The sequence below is a fragment of the Xyrauchen texanus genome, chromosome 11 (genome assembly GCF_025860055.1).
Source record: "Xyrauchen texanus isolate HMW12.3.18 chromosome 11, RBS_HiC_50CHRs, whole genome shotgun sequence".
Taxonomy (NCBI): domain Eukaryota; kingdom Metazoa; phylum Chordata; class Actinopteri; order Cypriniformes; family Catostomidae; genus Xyrauchen; species Xyrauchen texanus.
Window position 1 is genome coordinate 6,556,073 of NC_068286.1, and position 13,078 is coordinate 6,569,150.

Below are 13,078 nucleotides of genomic sequence, written 5' to 3' on the forward strand. Positions count from 1 at the left end.
TTATTAGACATCAGCATTAGCCTCATGGCAATGCAATGATGGCCAGCCTCAGAAAAAGAGAGATAGAGCGACTGCTTTCCAAACCCCAGCCCAGACCAATGAAGGGTTAATCTGTAGCACATGTCCTCTCTGGAAATAATGAGACTTGGAGTTAAGACTTTTCCATTTGATGCTGCAGCTATTAGACATTGAATTAAATGAACTATACCCAAATTTGTGCAAATGCTATGTATTTTTATACTAATTAGAGAATTGTTTCAAGGTAAGTCAGATACTCCACTGCTTACACTGCATTTGTACCGCTTTGTGGTAAATACTATATCCTTCTTTGCTGATTTAAGATCAGCTTCCATTTCCAGAGCTAGTCCAAACTTTTGAATGGGTTTCTCACAAAACTGATCTCAGATTAGCATTAAAGAGTCTTGCAAGGATCGAGGCATTTTGGAAGACATTCTGGGGAGAAAGCCCACTAGGAAATAACAGCTAGAAGTTATGGTTTCAAGGTTTTTTTAATATCATCTCACCAACTCTAAAAGTAACTTTAATAAAGTCTACTTTAATGTTTATTTAACAACACTTCACACTTTGGATTACATAGAATAAAATAACCGTTGACCTCATCAGTGAAATTCACATTTTATAACTGGTAACAAAAAAGAACATTTTCTATCATAATAAACAAGAATGCAAAACATATGTCAAAGCTTCATCCCCTGGCCAGAGGGTGGCAATTATCATGTCTTTAGAGTCACTTGTAATAAAGTTTTTGATTTTGTATGTGGTATTCCCCTTCTGCCACTCACTCAACGTTGTGTCGATGTAGTGTAGAGGTCGCTCTTGGGGGCCAATGAGAAAAGGCCAATGAGAATTGGCGAGTGGAAATTGCATGCCACTCCCCTGGACATACAGGTATAAAGGAGCTGTCTCAAGTGCCTGGACCTTAATCATTTTGAGGAAGCATTCGCGGATGGTTCATGTTCTCATTGCGAGAACATGACCATGGCAACGTTGCGATCGTGGCTTTCCTTCTTCCGGGGGAAAGCCACTGCAGCCGTCGCCCGCGCCGGTCCTTCTGCCTACGGGTACGAGGCCAGCCTGTTTGATGCTGGATGCGATTTGGGGGCTCCAATGGGTTCGGATCCAACGAGAAATACCCCGTTAGCCGCTCATTCCCCAGTACGCTCTTTTGCTCCCAACCAGTTCTGGGAATCGACAGGCAGCTCGCCTCAGTGCCAGCCTGATGTCTCTTTCGGAGCTCGCGTGTTGGATGAGATTTCGATCGCTGCATCGGAGAGCACCTTGGCGATGTCAGATGCTGAGGACTCGACTGGGCTAGCGCCTTCGGGTGTGCCGGCTCAGTCTGAGGCCGACGCGGAGCTGACCGCCATGCTTGGCCGCCGCGAGTGTCGGATTGGTGTGGAACCCTCCACCCACCCCTGAGCACTCGAGGCTTGACGATTGTTTCTTGGGGTCGGGGCGCAGGTCACGGCCACTCATCCTCTGCCCCCCCAGTCCCTTTCTTCCCTGAGGTGCACGAAGAGCTGACGAGGTCGCGGGGGACACATTTCACTGCCCGTACCCAATCTCTCAGCTCTCATTTCTCGACGGCGGGGTGGCCGAGGGTTATGCCGCGATTCCTCACGTGGATTAGGAAGTTACAGGGCACTTGTGCCCACAAAGCATATCCACCTGGCGGAGTCGCACGGCTCACCCTTCCAGGGCCTGTAAGACTATGTCGTCTCTGGTGGCTAAAGACTACAGCGCCGCTGGTCAGACCGCCTCTGCCCTGCATGCCATGGCCCTCCTGCAGGTCCACCAGGCCAAGGCACTGTACAGGTACACCAGATACGATCGTTCCTTTAGTACCCCTCGCCCAGAGTTTGGACGTGTGGTTAATGCTTTCCAACCCATAGCGCTGGTTGGCCAGGACCATCCGACATGGCTACATGATTCAGTTCTCCATGTGACCACCCCGGTCCCACGGCCTCAGCCGTCTAGGGCTTCAGGTCAACTGGGATAAGAGCTCTCCCCAGTTCAGAGCATCTCTTTTCTTGGCATGGAGTTTGACTCGGTCTCGATGATAGTGCGCCTCACAATTGCACGCGCAGTCGGTGCTGAGCTGCTTGAAGTCATTCAGGTGGCGTACAGCGTTTCCACTGAAGTAGACTCCTGGGGCATACGTAGTGTACATAGCAAAGGTAGTGTATATAAATAGCCAAGGTGGCTTACGTTCTCGTCGCATATTGCAACTCGCCACTCTCTCCTCTGGAGGCAGCAGAGGCTGAAGTCGTGCAGCCTCAATGCGACATCGGATGCGCTGTCGTGGCATGTGACACTCAGTGGAGAGTGGAGACTCCATCCCCAGGTGATCCAGCTGATTTGGAGTTGATTCGGCAAGGCACAGGTAGACCTGTTTGCTTCCCGGGAATCCTCACCCTGACGGGGGCCCCCCTTGGGACAGACACGCTGGACCTTAGCTGGCCCTGGGGGCTGCACAAATACGCATTCCCCCATTGAGTCTACTTGTACAGACTCTGTGCAAGGTCAGGGAGGACAAGGAACAAATCACCCTTGTGGTGCCGTACTGACCCACCCAGACTTGGTTCTCGGACCTCACGCTCATCGCAACAGCATCTCACTGAAAAAATCCCCTGAGGATGGACCTTCTTTCTTAGGGACGGGGCTCCATCTGGCACCCACGGGCAGATCTCTGGAACCTCCATGTCTCACCTAAGTGGTCTACTGCCCGTGGTGTTAAGCACGATCGCTCAGGCCAGGGCTCCCTCCACAAGGAAGCTGTATGTCCTTAAGTGGCATGTGTTTGCAAATTGGTGTTCTTCCCGAAGCGAAGACCCTCAGAGATGCACAGTCAAATCAGTGCTTTATTTCCTGCAGGAAAAGTTGGAGGGTCAGCTGTCCCCCTCCACCTTGAATGTGTATGTAGCCACTCTATCGGCACACCACGATGCAGTAGATGGTAAGTATTTAGGGAAACATGACTTGATCCTCAAGTTCCAGAGAGGCGCAAGGAGGTTGAATCCTCTTAGGCCGAGCCTCTTTTGCTCATGGGACCTCTCCGTGGTCCTTCGGGGCCTACGGGGAGCTCCATTTGAGCCCCTAGAGTCAGTCAATTTGAAGGCCATCTCATTGAAGACTGCCCTCCTGACCGTGCTCACTTCCATCAAGAAGTTTGGGGACCTGCAAGCATTCTCTGTTAGTGAAACGTGTCTGGAGTTTGCTCTGGAGGACTCTCACATGATCCTGAAACTCCCACCAGGCTATGTTCCCAAGGTTCCCACGACCCCTTTTAGTGATCAGGTGGTGAGCCTGCAAGAGCTGCCACATGAGGAGGCAGACCCAGCCTTTTCATTGTCCGGTGCATGCTTTGCGAATCTGCTTCGATCGCATGCAGAGCTTTAGACGCTCTGAGCAGCTCTTTGTCTGCTTTGTCATGCTCATTTGGGAATACGAGCACACTCTACAAGGAGTGTGGCATCCTCGTGGGCACTAGACAATGGCACCTCTCTAGCAGATATCTGCAGAGCAGTGGGCTGGGCAACACTCAATACCTTCGCAAGATTTTACAATTTGTGCCGGTCTCGTCCGTGTTTTGTCAGGTATGAACAGGCCTGACCTGACAATCTCTGTGTTCTAGAGCTTCTCCCCTCCGGGGCAGGACCTACCGCCACGCCTCTTCCATGTGCAGCTGTGAGCCAATGTGATGTATTTGCCACATGTAAACCTCCACCTCAGGGCAGGATGTGGTCTCCGCGGGGTCTTTTCACCCTGAAAGAATACGTTAGGAAAAGAACACATTTCCCGGCACATATAATGTGGAGAGAATTACTCTAAATACTCTGTGGAGAGAAAACATAGAGAGAAAAGGCAGCGGCTGGTGCAGCCTGCTCCCATGCTAGATACATCTTTTCCCTCCCCGTTTTTTGGAGCATTGGGTGAGGCTACGTGCAGTCCGAGTGCATCTGATTTTATGCCCGCAGTAGCCTGCTTGCACCTGCATCGGCAGTTCAAGTAACACAGTTCAGCTGTTGTGGCGTTTTGTATATGGACCACTAGTGTCACTACCTCGACACAACGTCGAGTGAGTGACAGAAGGGGAACGTCTTGGTTACAGTCGTAACCTCCGTTCCCTGATGGAGGGAACGAGACATTGTGTCCCTCTTGCCACATTGCTGTACTATCCACTGAAATATCTGGGACCTTGTCTCGGCTCCTCAGCAGAAAACCTGAATGAATGGATGCATTCCAGCTCCTTTTATACCCGTATGTCCAGGGGAGTGGCATGCAAATTCCACCCACCAATTCTCATTGGCCTTTTCTAAATGATCTGAGGTGTTTTGGGGCTCCCAAGAGCAACCCCTAGTGTCACTACATCGACTAGAAACTAAGACGTCATTACTTGTAATTGCTGAGTTCAATATTCCATTTGGCCAACAATCATGCAGCTATATATATCTGTTACAAAACCAAGTAAAGTACATGCATTACCAGAATTTTTAAGACATCATAGCACTTCTAAGATACAATTCATTTTGACTAAAATGTACAGCAGCATCACATTTATGCATTGCCTTTAAGGCCATTACAGAATACATTGTATCAATTATAAATACACTTACAATTAATTTAACACAGAAAGATATTCATAATTTTGTGTGGGCAGTTTGTTTTAATGGGTATTAGAGTATCACGTGGTTAGGTTAGCAACATGCTAATGTCAAACTCTATTGAAATTAATTGAGTAGTCTCCTGTATGTTTCGCTTTCGAGTTGCTTACTATGTAGAGCATTTAAAATCAGTCACTTAAAAGTTAACGATAATGCCTAAGAAGATATCTGCCTATGTGGGACTAAACAGCTAGGCAGCTAACTAGGTTTTGGAACAAAGGTTTTGTACATAAATTGTTTTGCCTTTATGCATTCTGGCTTATGAAACTGATCATGAAATTGACTATTCGACTATCATGACTATTCAAGTTTTTAATTTCCTACTTTCTCGTTCTGTAGGAGTTTAATGCCTCGTACTTTAGAGGGCCAGATCACCATGGAGAAGACGCCCAGCTACTTCATCACCCGTGAGGCCTCTCACCGAGTCTTCTCCATGAGCCGCGGCACCAAGCTCATCATTGTTGTCCGAGATCCTGTGACCCGGGCTGTGTCGGACTACACTCAAACTTTGACCAAAAACCCTGGCCTGCCATCTTTCCAGAATCTAGTCTTCAAAAACTTCACCACCGGTCTCATTGACACTTCCTGGAGTGCTATTCGCATTGGGATTTACTCCAAACACTTAGAGAATTGGCTCAGGTATTTCCCGCTCTCACAGCTTCTATTTGTGAGCGGCGAGAAGCTTGTCACCGACCCCGCTGGAGAAATGGGGAGGGTGCAGGATTTTCTGGGTCTCAAACGGGTGGTGACCAATAAGCACTTTTACTTTAACCAGACTAAAGGATTCCCATGCCTCAAAAAGCCGGAAGGGAGCAGCAGACCGCGATGCTTGGGGAAGTCTAAAGGAAGACCTCATCCAAACATACCAGTGGAAGTGCTGCACAGACTCAGGGACTTCTACAGACCTTTTAACCTGAAGTTCTACCAGATGACTAGTCAGAACTTTGGCTGGGACTGAAGAGTTGTGATAATGCAATAAGGCAGTGATTCCTTTCTCTAGAATTTGGATGGACCTCCAGACTGATTGTTATTATTCTAACCTTATATTGACAAACCTGGTCAGTGAATCAAGGGTTTGTTGACTGGTGGCTTCATGAAATCATGTGATATTTCAGGGATAAAATTAAAGCATTCTCTAGGGACTTCCTGAGCAAATTTGGAATTCCATTAAATTAGAAATTGAATTGAATTGGCCACGCCCTAGAGGATATTGAATTGAAATTGGAATTTTAATGAAAGGAAGAGGGATTTGCAAAATTGCCACTCAAAGAAATAAAACAGAAGAATTTTCCCAATGTTTACGTTACATTTCTTCTCAACAGGTTTGACATATTTCTCTAAACTTACAACAATATCATCACAGCCATCATATTTTTTTGTCATACAGCAGGGTCAGAAATTTACTTTTCCATTAAGGGGTAAAGTTTGCTCCCTGTATTTGATTTTCATGGACATATTATAATTTATAGGGCATTTTATTTTTACAGGCTATACCAAATAAAAAATATCAATAGAATTTATTTAAACACTAGATTTCCATTTTGATTTATTTTGTGTTTTTTTTTAATTACTAAAAGGAGACCCACCAAAACACACACACCTGCTTTAAAAATGTATGTTTTGCAATAACAAAAAATGTTTCAATTGAAATTGAAATTTGACAATGTTATGTTGCCTCTTTCATTTAGATTATAGACCATACGTTAATTTTCCTTTTATGTTTATAATGACTAATGGTTATTCAAATAAGCATTCATGAAATTCTCTCTAAGATGTGTTTCCATAGTAAAACTGAGGTGTGTAACGTGTCTTATTTTAAACTCTTATATTTTCTCAGAATAATCATTAGTTTTATACAGGGATGAATACAGGACTATGCATTATTCTGAAGCAAATATCTCCTCCTGATTAAAACTGTTCTGCTTCTGCTGTAAATTGCTATTATTTATATTTTAGGATGTAAAGATTTTAAAGGGATTTCATTTTGTTAAAATCAATGAGCAGCATTTTTTATAATTGTATTTTTTTTTTACATAAATTATCCTTTATCACATTCTTATGATTTATGTTTCTTCTCCCTGATCAAAAATAGATGAGATTTATATTAGCTGATCATTTTCAGTCAATTGTAAATAAAGGAATTTAAATTGAGTGAACTGTCCCTTTAATTGTTCTACGGTATTTAACATACTTGGTTCTCAAACAGCATATGGGTATTTAATAGGGCATATGGGTAGATATCAGCACCACCGAGGCTTAATTTGAGGTTTGCATTCTGAGATGAAGGTTTTTGATGTGTAAGCAATCAATTTGTTAGAGATGAAAATCTTTGACCCTTGACCCCTGGATGACCCCCCCCCCCACACACACACACACACCATGTCGTATTAAATTGCTGACCACCTGAGCTGGCCACACAGAGCCTTTCTCCCACTGCTTTAATGTTACCAATCTAGAGACACCCTTCTTCATACTTTAAAAAAATATATCAAAATCAATAATTGTCTCTTTAAGTTTATAGTTCCACTGCGGTGTGCCATAATCCATTTAGTCCCCCGTCAGCATGATTTAACCCAGATTGAAGGCAGCTCACTTCCAAACACCCATAAAACGATATTTAAATGGAGGATTTACAGCATTTTCCAAATCCTGATAGATTAACGTGGCCTTTGTGGGTTTATATGAAGACGTGGACAGTCTAGAAGCCATGCTTTTAATCTACCAACAAGACACCATTTGGTGCATACCGATTTTTGTTCTTTAAACAAGTTATGTTTTCTGTTTATCCTGACCTAGCAAAAAAATATTTTAATTATCACATCACTTTTTAGGGTTTGGGCTCATTTTATTCTACATGTCCTCTAACACCGATAAGGTGCCAAGTTTGAAAATTCTCTTTTAAAAATATGTGATGCTGGGTGTCATTACAGATTTCCATTATTCATTAGATTTGTATACAATATATGTAAACATGGGCAAAAAATGTGTGTTCTCAGTCATATAGTGTCTAATTTTATATATATAAAAAAATTCTGAGGCACTCTGAAATATGCCATATTTCTTGGGAATTTTGTTTTCACCTTCAACTGTCCATCCATCCATCCATCTTCAACTGCTTATCCGAAGTCGGGTCGCGGGGGTAGCAGCTCCAGCAGGGGGCCCCAAACTTCCCTATCCCGAGCCACATTAACCAGCTCTGACTGTGGGACCCCGAGGCGTTCCCAGGCCAGTGTGGAGATGTCCAAATAATCCTGGGTCTTCCCCGAGGCCTCCTCCCAGCTGGACGTGCCTGAAACACCTCCCTAGGGAGGCGGCCAGGGGGCATCCTTACCAGATGTCCAAACCACCTCAACTGAGGTCAACTTTGGACCTTCAACTGTACATTAAAAAAAATAAAAATAAAGATTTGGTTCCATGTGTCTGAAATGAGTTCTCATTCATATGTAATCTTAACTCAAATACTTTGTGTAGGGGGAACCTCATTTAATTGAGTACACCCAACAAAATTAGACATGTCAAAGTAACTCAAATTAATCCCTTTTATTCCTTTATGTACTAGCTTGTGACAGTAAGCGTTATCATGCTAACTACGTACAGCTTGGTGACTATATTATGATTAGCATAGCAACCGCTCGATGAAGAGAGCAATAAATATCATGTACTTCATCCACCTGTTCTCAACCTAAGTTTAAACTCCACATTTCACTATAAATATTCATGTTGAGCAAACACAAATTACTTTTTTTCCCTCTCTATTGAAACAACTCAGTTAAATGAAGTTCACTTGGTTACATGCATTTTGGAGTAACATGAACAAGGGAGGATTCTGTAAACTTAACAATAATGTAAAACATAAAAACGAATGAAATTAACGAGTTTATTTCCAAGAAACAATTCAATAAAATACAATCGATAATCACAAAATAATAGATAATTCCCATAAAATATCGACATTTGTAATATAAGCCATTTTTGACAACCAAGGAGAGGAAGTTGTCAAGGCCAAATGCCCCAACATTTGGCATCTCTGAAAAGCTCAGGATGTCCACTTTAAGATACACCTGACTTAAAACTGGCATGGGCAGACTTTAAAAATCAAATGTCATCCATCGAGGACAAACATTATTGTCAAGGTTTTGAAGTTAATTGCTGGTGTTCATGAGAAAGATGAAAGGATTAAAGCTAAAGATTGTTAAATTGGACAGAGTACAAACACAATACTACTTGGTTTGCTAGAGGAGAAAAGAGAGCTTCATTTCAAATCAGAGGCCTTGGAATCAACACCAAAGAAAAATAAAAACCGCCATTTCTCTCTGGAAATAGAAGCCCTGTCTGCTCGTTCTTTCTACTGAAATGAACTTGAGGAATTCCTTTGAGTGCTTCCTTCTGTAAAGTCTTCTTTGTATTCCAGTGGCCACTACCAAATCACAGAAAGCAGAGATGTTATCCAATTCTGCAGCTTACTGCCTACATTCAAACGCAAACAACATTAGGTTTGGCCTCTTCATCGTGACAGATTGTGTCCCAGCCACAGGATTTTTTGTGCAGTTGTTTCAGATGTCAAACTCTCTCTGCGTGTCATGACGGTTAATGTTTAGGCCTTCCTTGCTGTCAGAGCCTTCTATTAGCGAGAGATTAGACTTGTCCCAAAACCTCCATCAGATTAAAACGTTTCACCCTTTTCGATAAAGAACAACCGATGACCCTGAAACTATGGGTCAAGTATCAGCATTCAAGTGTTGGAGATCCTCTTGAGTAACAAGTGCTCTGATATTCCTGATGAAAATCATACAAAGCTCAGGCTTTTTGTCAGTTTTAGTATATTGAAGTCAAATAAAACAAACTTGCCAACTTTCATTTTCAGTTCAAAAAAATTGCAAGTAAGAGATTATTTATTGCTATTATAAAGAAAAGGAAGCCATTGCATGCTTATTTGGAACACAAATTGTAGGGGATGTCAGGAGGCAATTGCAATTATTATATTCATTTAGGGGTGTTCTGGTGTTTTTTACATTATGTGAATTTCTAATTGGCACAAGCACAAGTCAAAAGAACCCTCAAGTCTCTATGATACTCTGGTTTCTAATTCTTCCTTTGAAGTTAGAATGAACAGAATTTGAGAATTTTGATTTCAAGATTCAAGATTTAGAGTCTTGTATCCTTGGGAAAATGGTGACATTAGGGAACAGAAAATGGGTTTAGAAATGTTGTAATGATTTCTAAGTTTGAGTTTGGGCAGGGAAGCAGCCATAGCAGCATAAGGGCCTGTTTCTCTAAGAGAGGGGCAACTGCTGACCTTTGACCCCTCTGGTTAGAAGTGTCAGTGTTGGTGAAAGCTGCTTGTCAGGCTGAGATTCATCTTTGGTAACAAACACGTTCACCTAATAAACTCGCTCTCACTGCTGATCAGGACACAGCCATGATAACTCAACTTCAAGACAACTTCATAACCTTTAGAGGGTTCAAATAAAACACATCATGGTACACTTTTTGTAAAAAAAATTAAGTTAACGGCTATTAATATGATATCTGTTTTCAAAGGCAGTAAGTGGGTAGAAATGCGCTACGTTTATTCCGTTACGAGTCATTTTTGGGGATAAAAACTACTTTTTTTGTACTTTTTACTCTCACTCAAGTAAATTTCTAAGGAAATAGTTTTTAACTTTTACTTCATTATGATGGGCAGTGTTCCTGTCATTACATTATAGGGTTTCATTTGAATTAATGTGCAATTATTGAGAGAATACTGAATGGGACTTTTACAACAGGGGCAGTTCACACAGCTGAGCGTACTGTCACAGACTGTCACTCAAGCTGAGTCCATCACTGCTGCAGCATCATGCTCTTCAAACAAAGTGAAACACTTTCTTAGCTCTGCACAGTGAAAAAGTAATAGTTTTGTCATGCAATGCCTTCTTTTAACACAAGTAAAGCAGATATTTCAAGGTTAAAATTGAAGCTCCAACTTAAGGCATACATTTTACATGTAGTCTTGTGCATCCGCTCCTCTAAATGCCACCCAGAGTGGCGTGACCGGTGTCTGAATGTTTGCAAACAGTTTGTCTTTGCTCAGCTGTTTTGAACTTCTTTTTGGCTCGGAGTGAAAAATTCAGAAGCACTCTGCCATGAGCGTGCTGGGGCCTTAAACCTGCATTCAAAAAGTAAATAGCTTCAGTTTATCTTTCAAGTTTCTAGCCTTTGAAGGAATTAAGCTCTCTATTTTCTGCAATATGTTTCCAAGTACCTCTCAGAATCAAATGACCCATTTGCTTTAGCCATTTGGAAGATTTTGCAGCATAACAGATCAGAGACAATTCTTGAAGTGGCTGTTTCTTACAAAAGCCCAAAGTCTTTCCAAGACCTCTAAGTGCGAGGGTTGGCCTTTCCCTTCCGACACTCAATAAAGCCTGCAGCTACATTATGATCAAGTCACCAGAACTCCCTGGAGTGAGCACCAGAACGGCTGTCTGGAATACAATTTGGAACTTTTGACAATCTTTTAAAGTCATTCTTAGAACCAGAAGCCGTTCCTTTTCATGTCGTCTTTTCATATCTGGACCAGGTGTTGGAACCCACACTCAAACAACCGTCAACCCATACAAAGGCCAGATTTGTGTTCATGTGCTTCCTAAAAGGACAAGCCACTAAATTATAAAAAGTGTTGGCGGGTAGGAAAATGCATTCCTCTGTTGGGTGCAGTTGCAACCTATTCCTCTATAATTAAACAAGGACCTGATCACAAGCAAAAGCAACATCTGTTCTTGTTATAGGTCAGAAATGCTTCCATGCTTACATTTTTGTTTATGTTTAACTTAAAGAGACCATTATGGATGTTTTGTTGTTTTGTGACTCACTTTGAAGCTTAGAAAAGCACCCAAAATAAAAGTAATCATAAAAGTAATCCATTGGACTCTTGCCTCATATTCCAAGTCTTTTGAAGGCAACCCATAGGTTTTAATGAGAAAAAAGCAGAAGTCTGTAAATCTTAAACTTACAACGCTGTGTGTATCAAATATGACAAACAATATTTGATGGCTCCTGTTTCACACTGTTCAAGCTGATGAGCCAAACGATATATGGTATGTAAGTTTCAAATGTTTATGGCACCTCTAGTGGTTATTTGTGAAAAAAGTGGTTTCAATGTTAATATCGATCTATTTAAAATGGTGGTAGACTTTCACGAAAAGTGACTCGTTGTTACTTATTTTAAAAAGTGAAAGTGCTATAATGATAATGTGCATAATGATCATTTTGTTACTGATTTTTTAAAACGAGTATTTGCTGAATATAAGCAACTTGTGCTTGGTTCAAATTTTGTAAACTATTTTATTGAAAAAGTTGAAATCTTGTGTATCAAATGTGCTACAACAGGCTTTTGAGGTATCTCTCAATCACCATTACATTACATTCATACCCACTACAGAAAAAATAAAAAAACAAAAGAGCTTTGAAAATTATGACATATATTTTTTATAAGATATATTTAAAATGTGAACTAATATTTATGTGTATTTTAATATATGCAGCCTGCATATATCAATCAAACGAAAAGAGTTTCACAATTTCCCTGTTTTTAAATCAATATAGTGTTTGGTGTATAATACATAAGATAAAAAATATATATATATATATATATATATATATATATATATATATATATATATATATTTTTTTTAATTTATTTTTTATTCATATTGTATTTGATGTGCTGAATTGAACTGTGATGCATTTAAATCCATATTTATAGACTAAGGAGAGGAAGTTGTCATATCCAAACTCTCAAATGTTTGGTATCTCTTAAAAGCCCAGGAAGTTTTCTGACAGTTCTTTCATATGTTAGACTTTACATGGTTAACATCTGTTGCACGTTTCATGAAGCGCACGTGTTGTACCATATATCGTATGCCTTCAGAAGACTCCTATATAAGACTCCTTCAGAAGATGCTATATAGTAAATAAAGCCTTACTTTCTTACATACTTAATATTTAAACTATGCTAGACGATGCTGCAAATTATTTTTCATTACCAACTGAACTATGACAGAAAAAGTATTAAACTGAACCTACAGTTTACAAGTGGACGCCAATAGAGACTCAAAGCAAACATGCTGTCCAGTGATTCTGTTGCAAATTCCCTGTTGATGTGAAGTGACCCAAAACTAGGTCTGGATTAGCTTCTGTATGCTCTCTGTGACCCCTGACCTTATATCAAAAGCCCTTTTTTGCCTGAAAGCCATGGCATGGCTGATAACAGGAGACAGGCAGGTGGTCCCGTCAGAAACATTATAAACCGAGGAGGCAGGACAATGTGTGTTCCGGAGGTTTCTGTGGTCACGAGTGAGTAGTTCAGTTCCCTAAAGATGCTGAATTCTCTGTACTGTGGTCACTCTGTG

The 13,078-nt window shown here is 41.4% G+C and overlaps 1 protein-coding gene across 1 annotated transcript in view; it reads left to right on the forward strand.

Annotated features, from left to right (window-relative positions):
* si:dkey-121b10.7 (heparan sulfate glucosamine 3-O-sulfotransferase 6) overlaps positions 1 to 6,769 on the forward strand; it is a 30,029-nt gene extending 23,260 nt beyond the window's left edge. Inside the window, exon 2 of the mRNA XM_052137483.1 lies at positions 5,025 to 6,769. Within this exon, the coding sequence (XP_051993443.1) occupies positions 5,025 to 5,643 (619 nt within the window). The 3' untranslated portion in view covers positions 5,644 to 6,769. The remainder of the gene's footprint in view (positions 1 to 5,024) is intronic.
* The last annotated feature ends 6,309 nt before the right edge of the window (positions 6,770 to 13,078 follow it).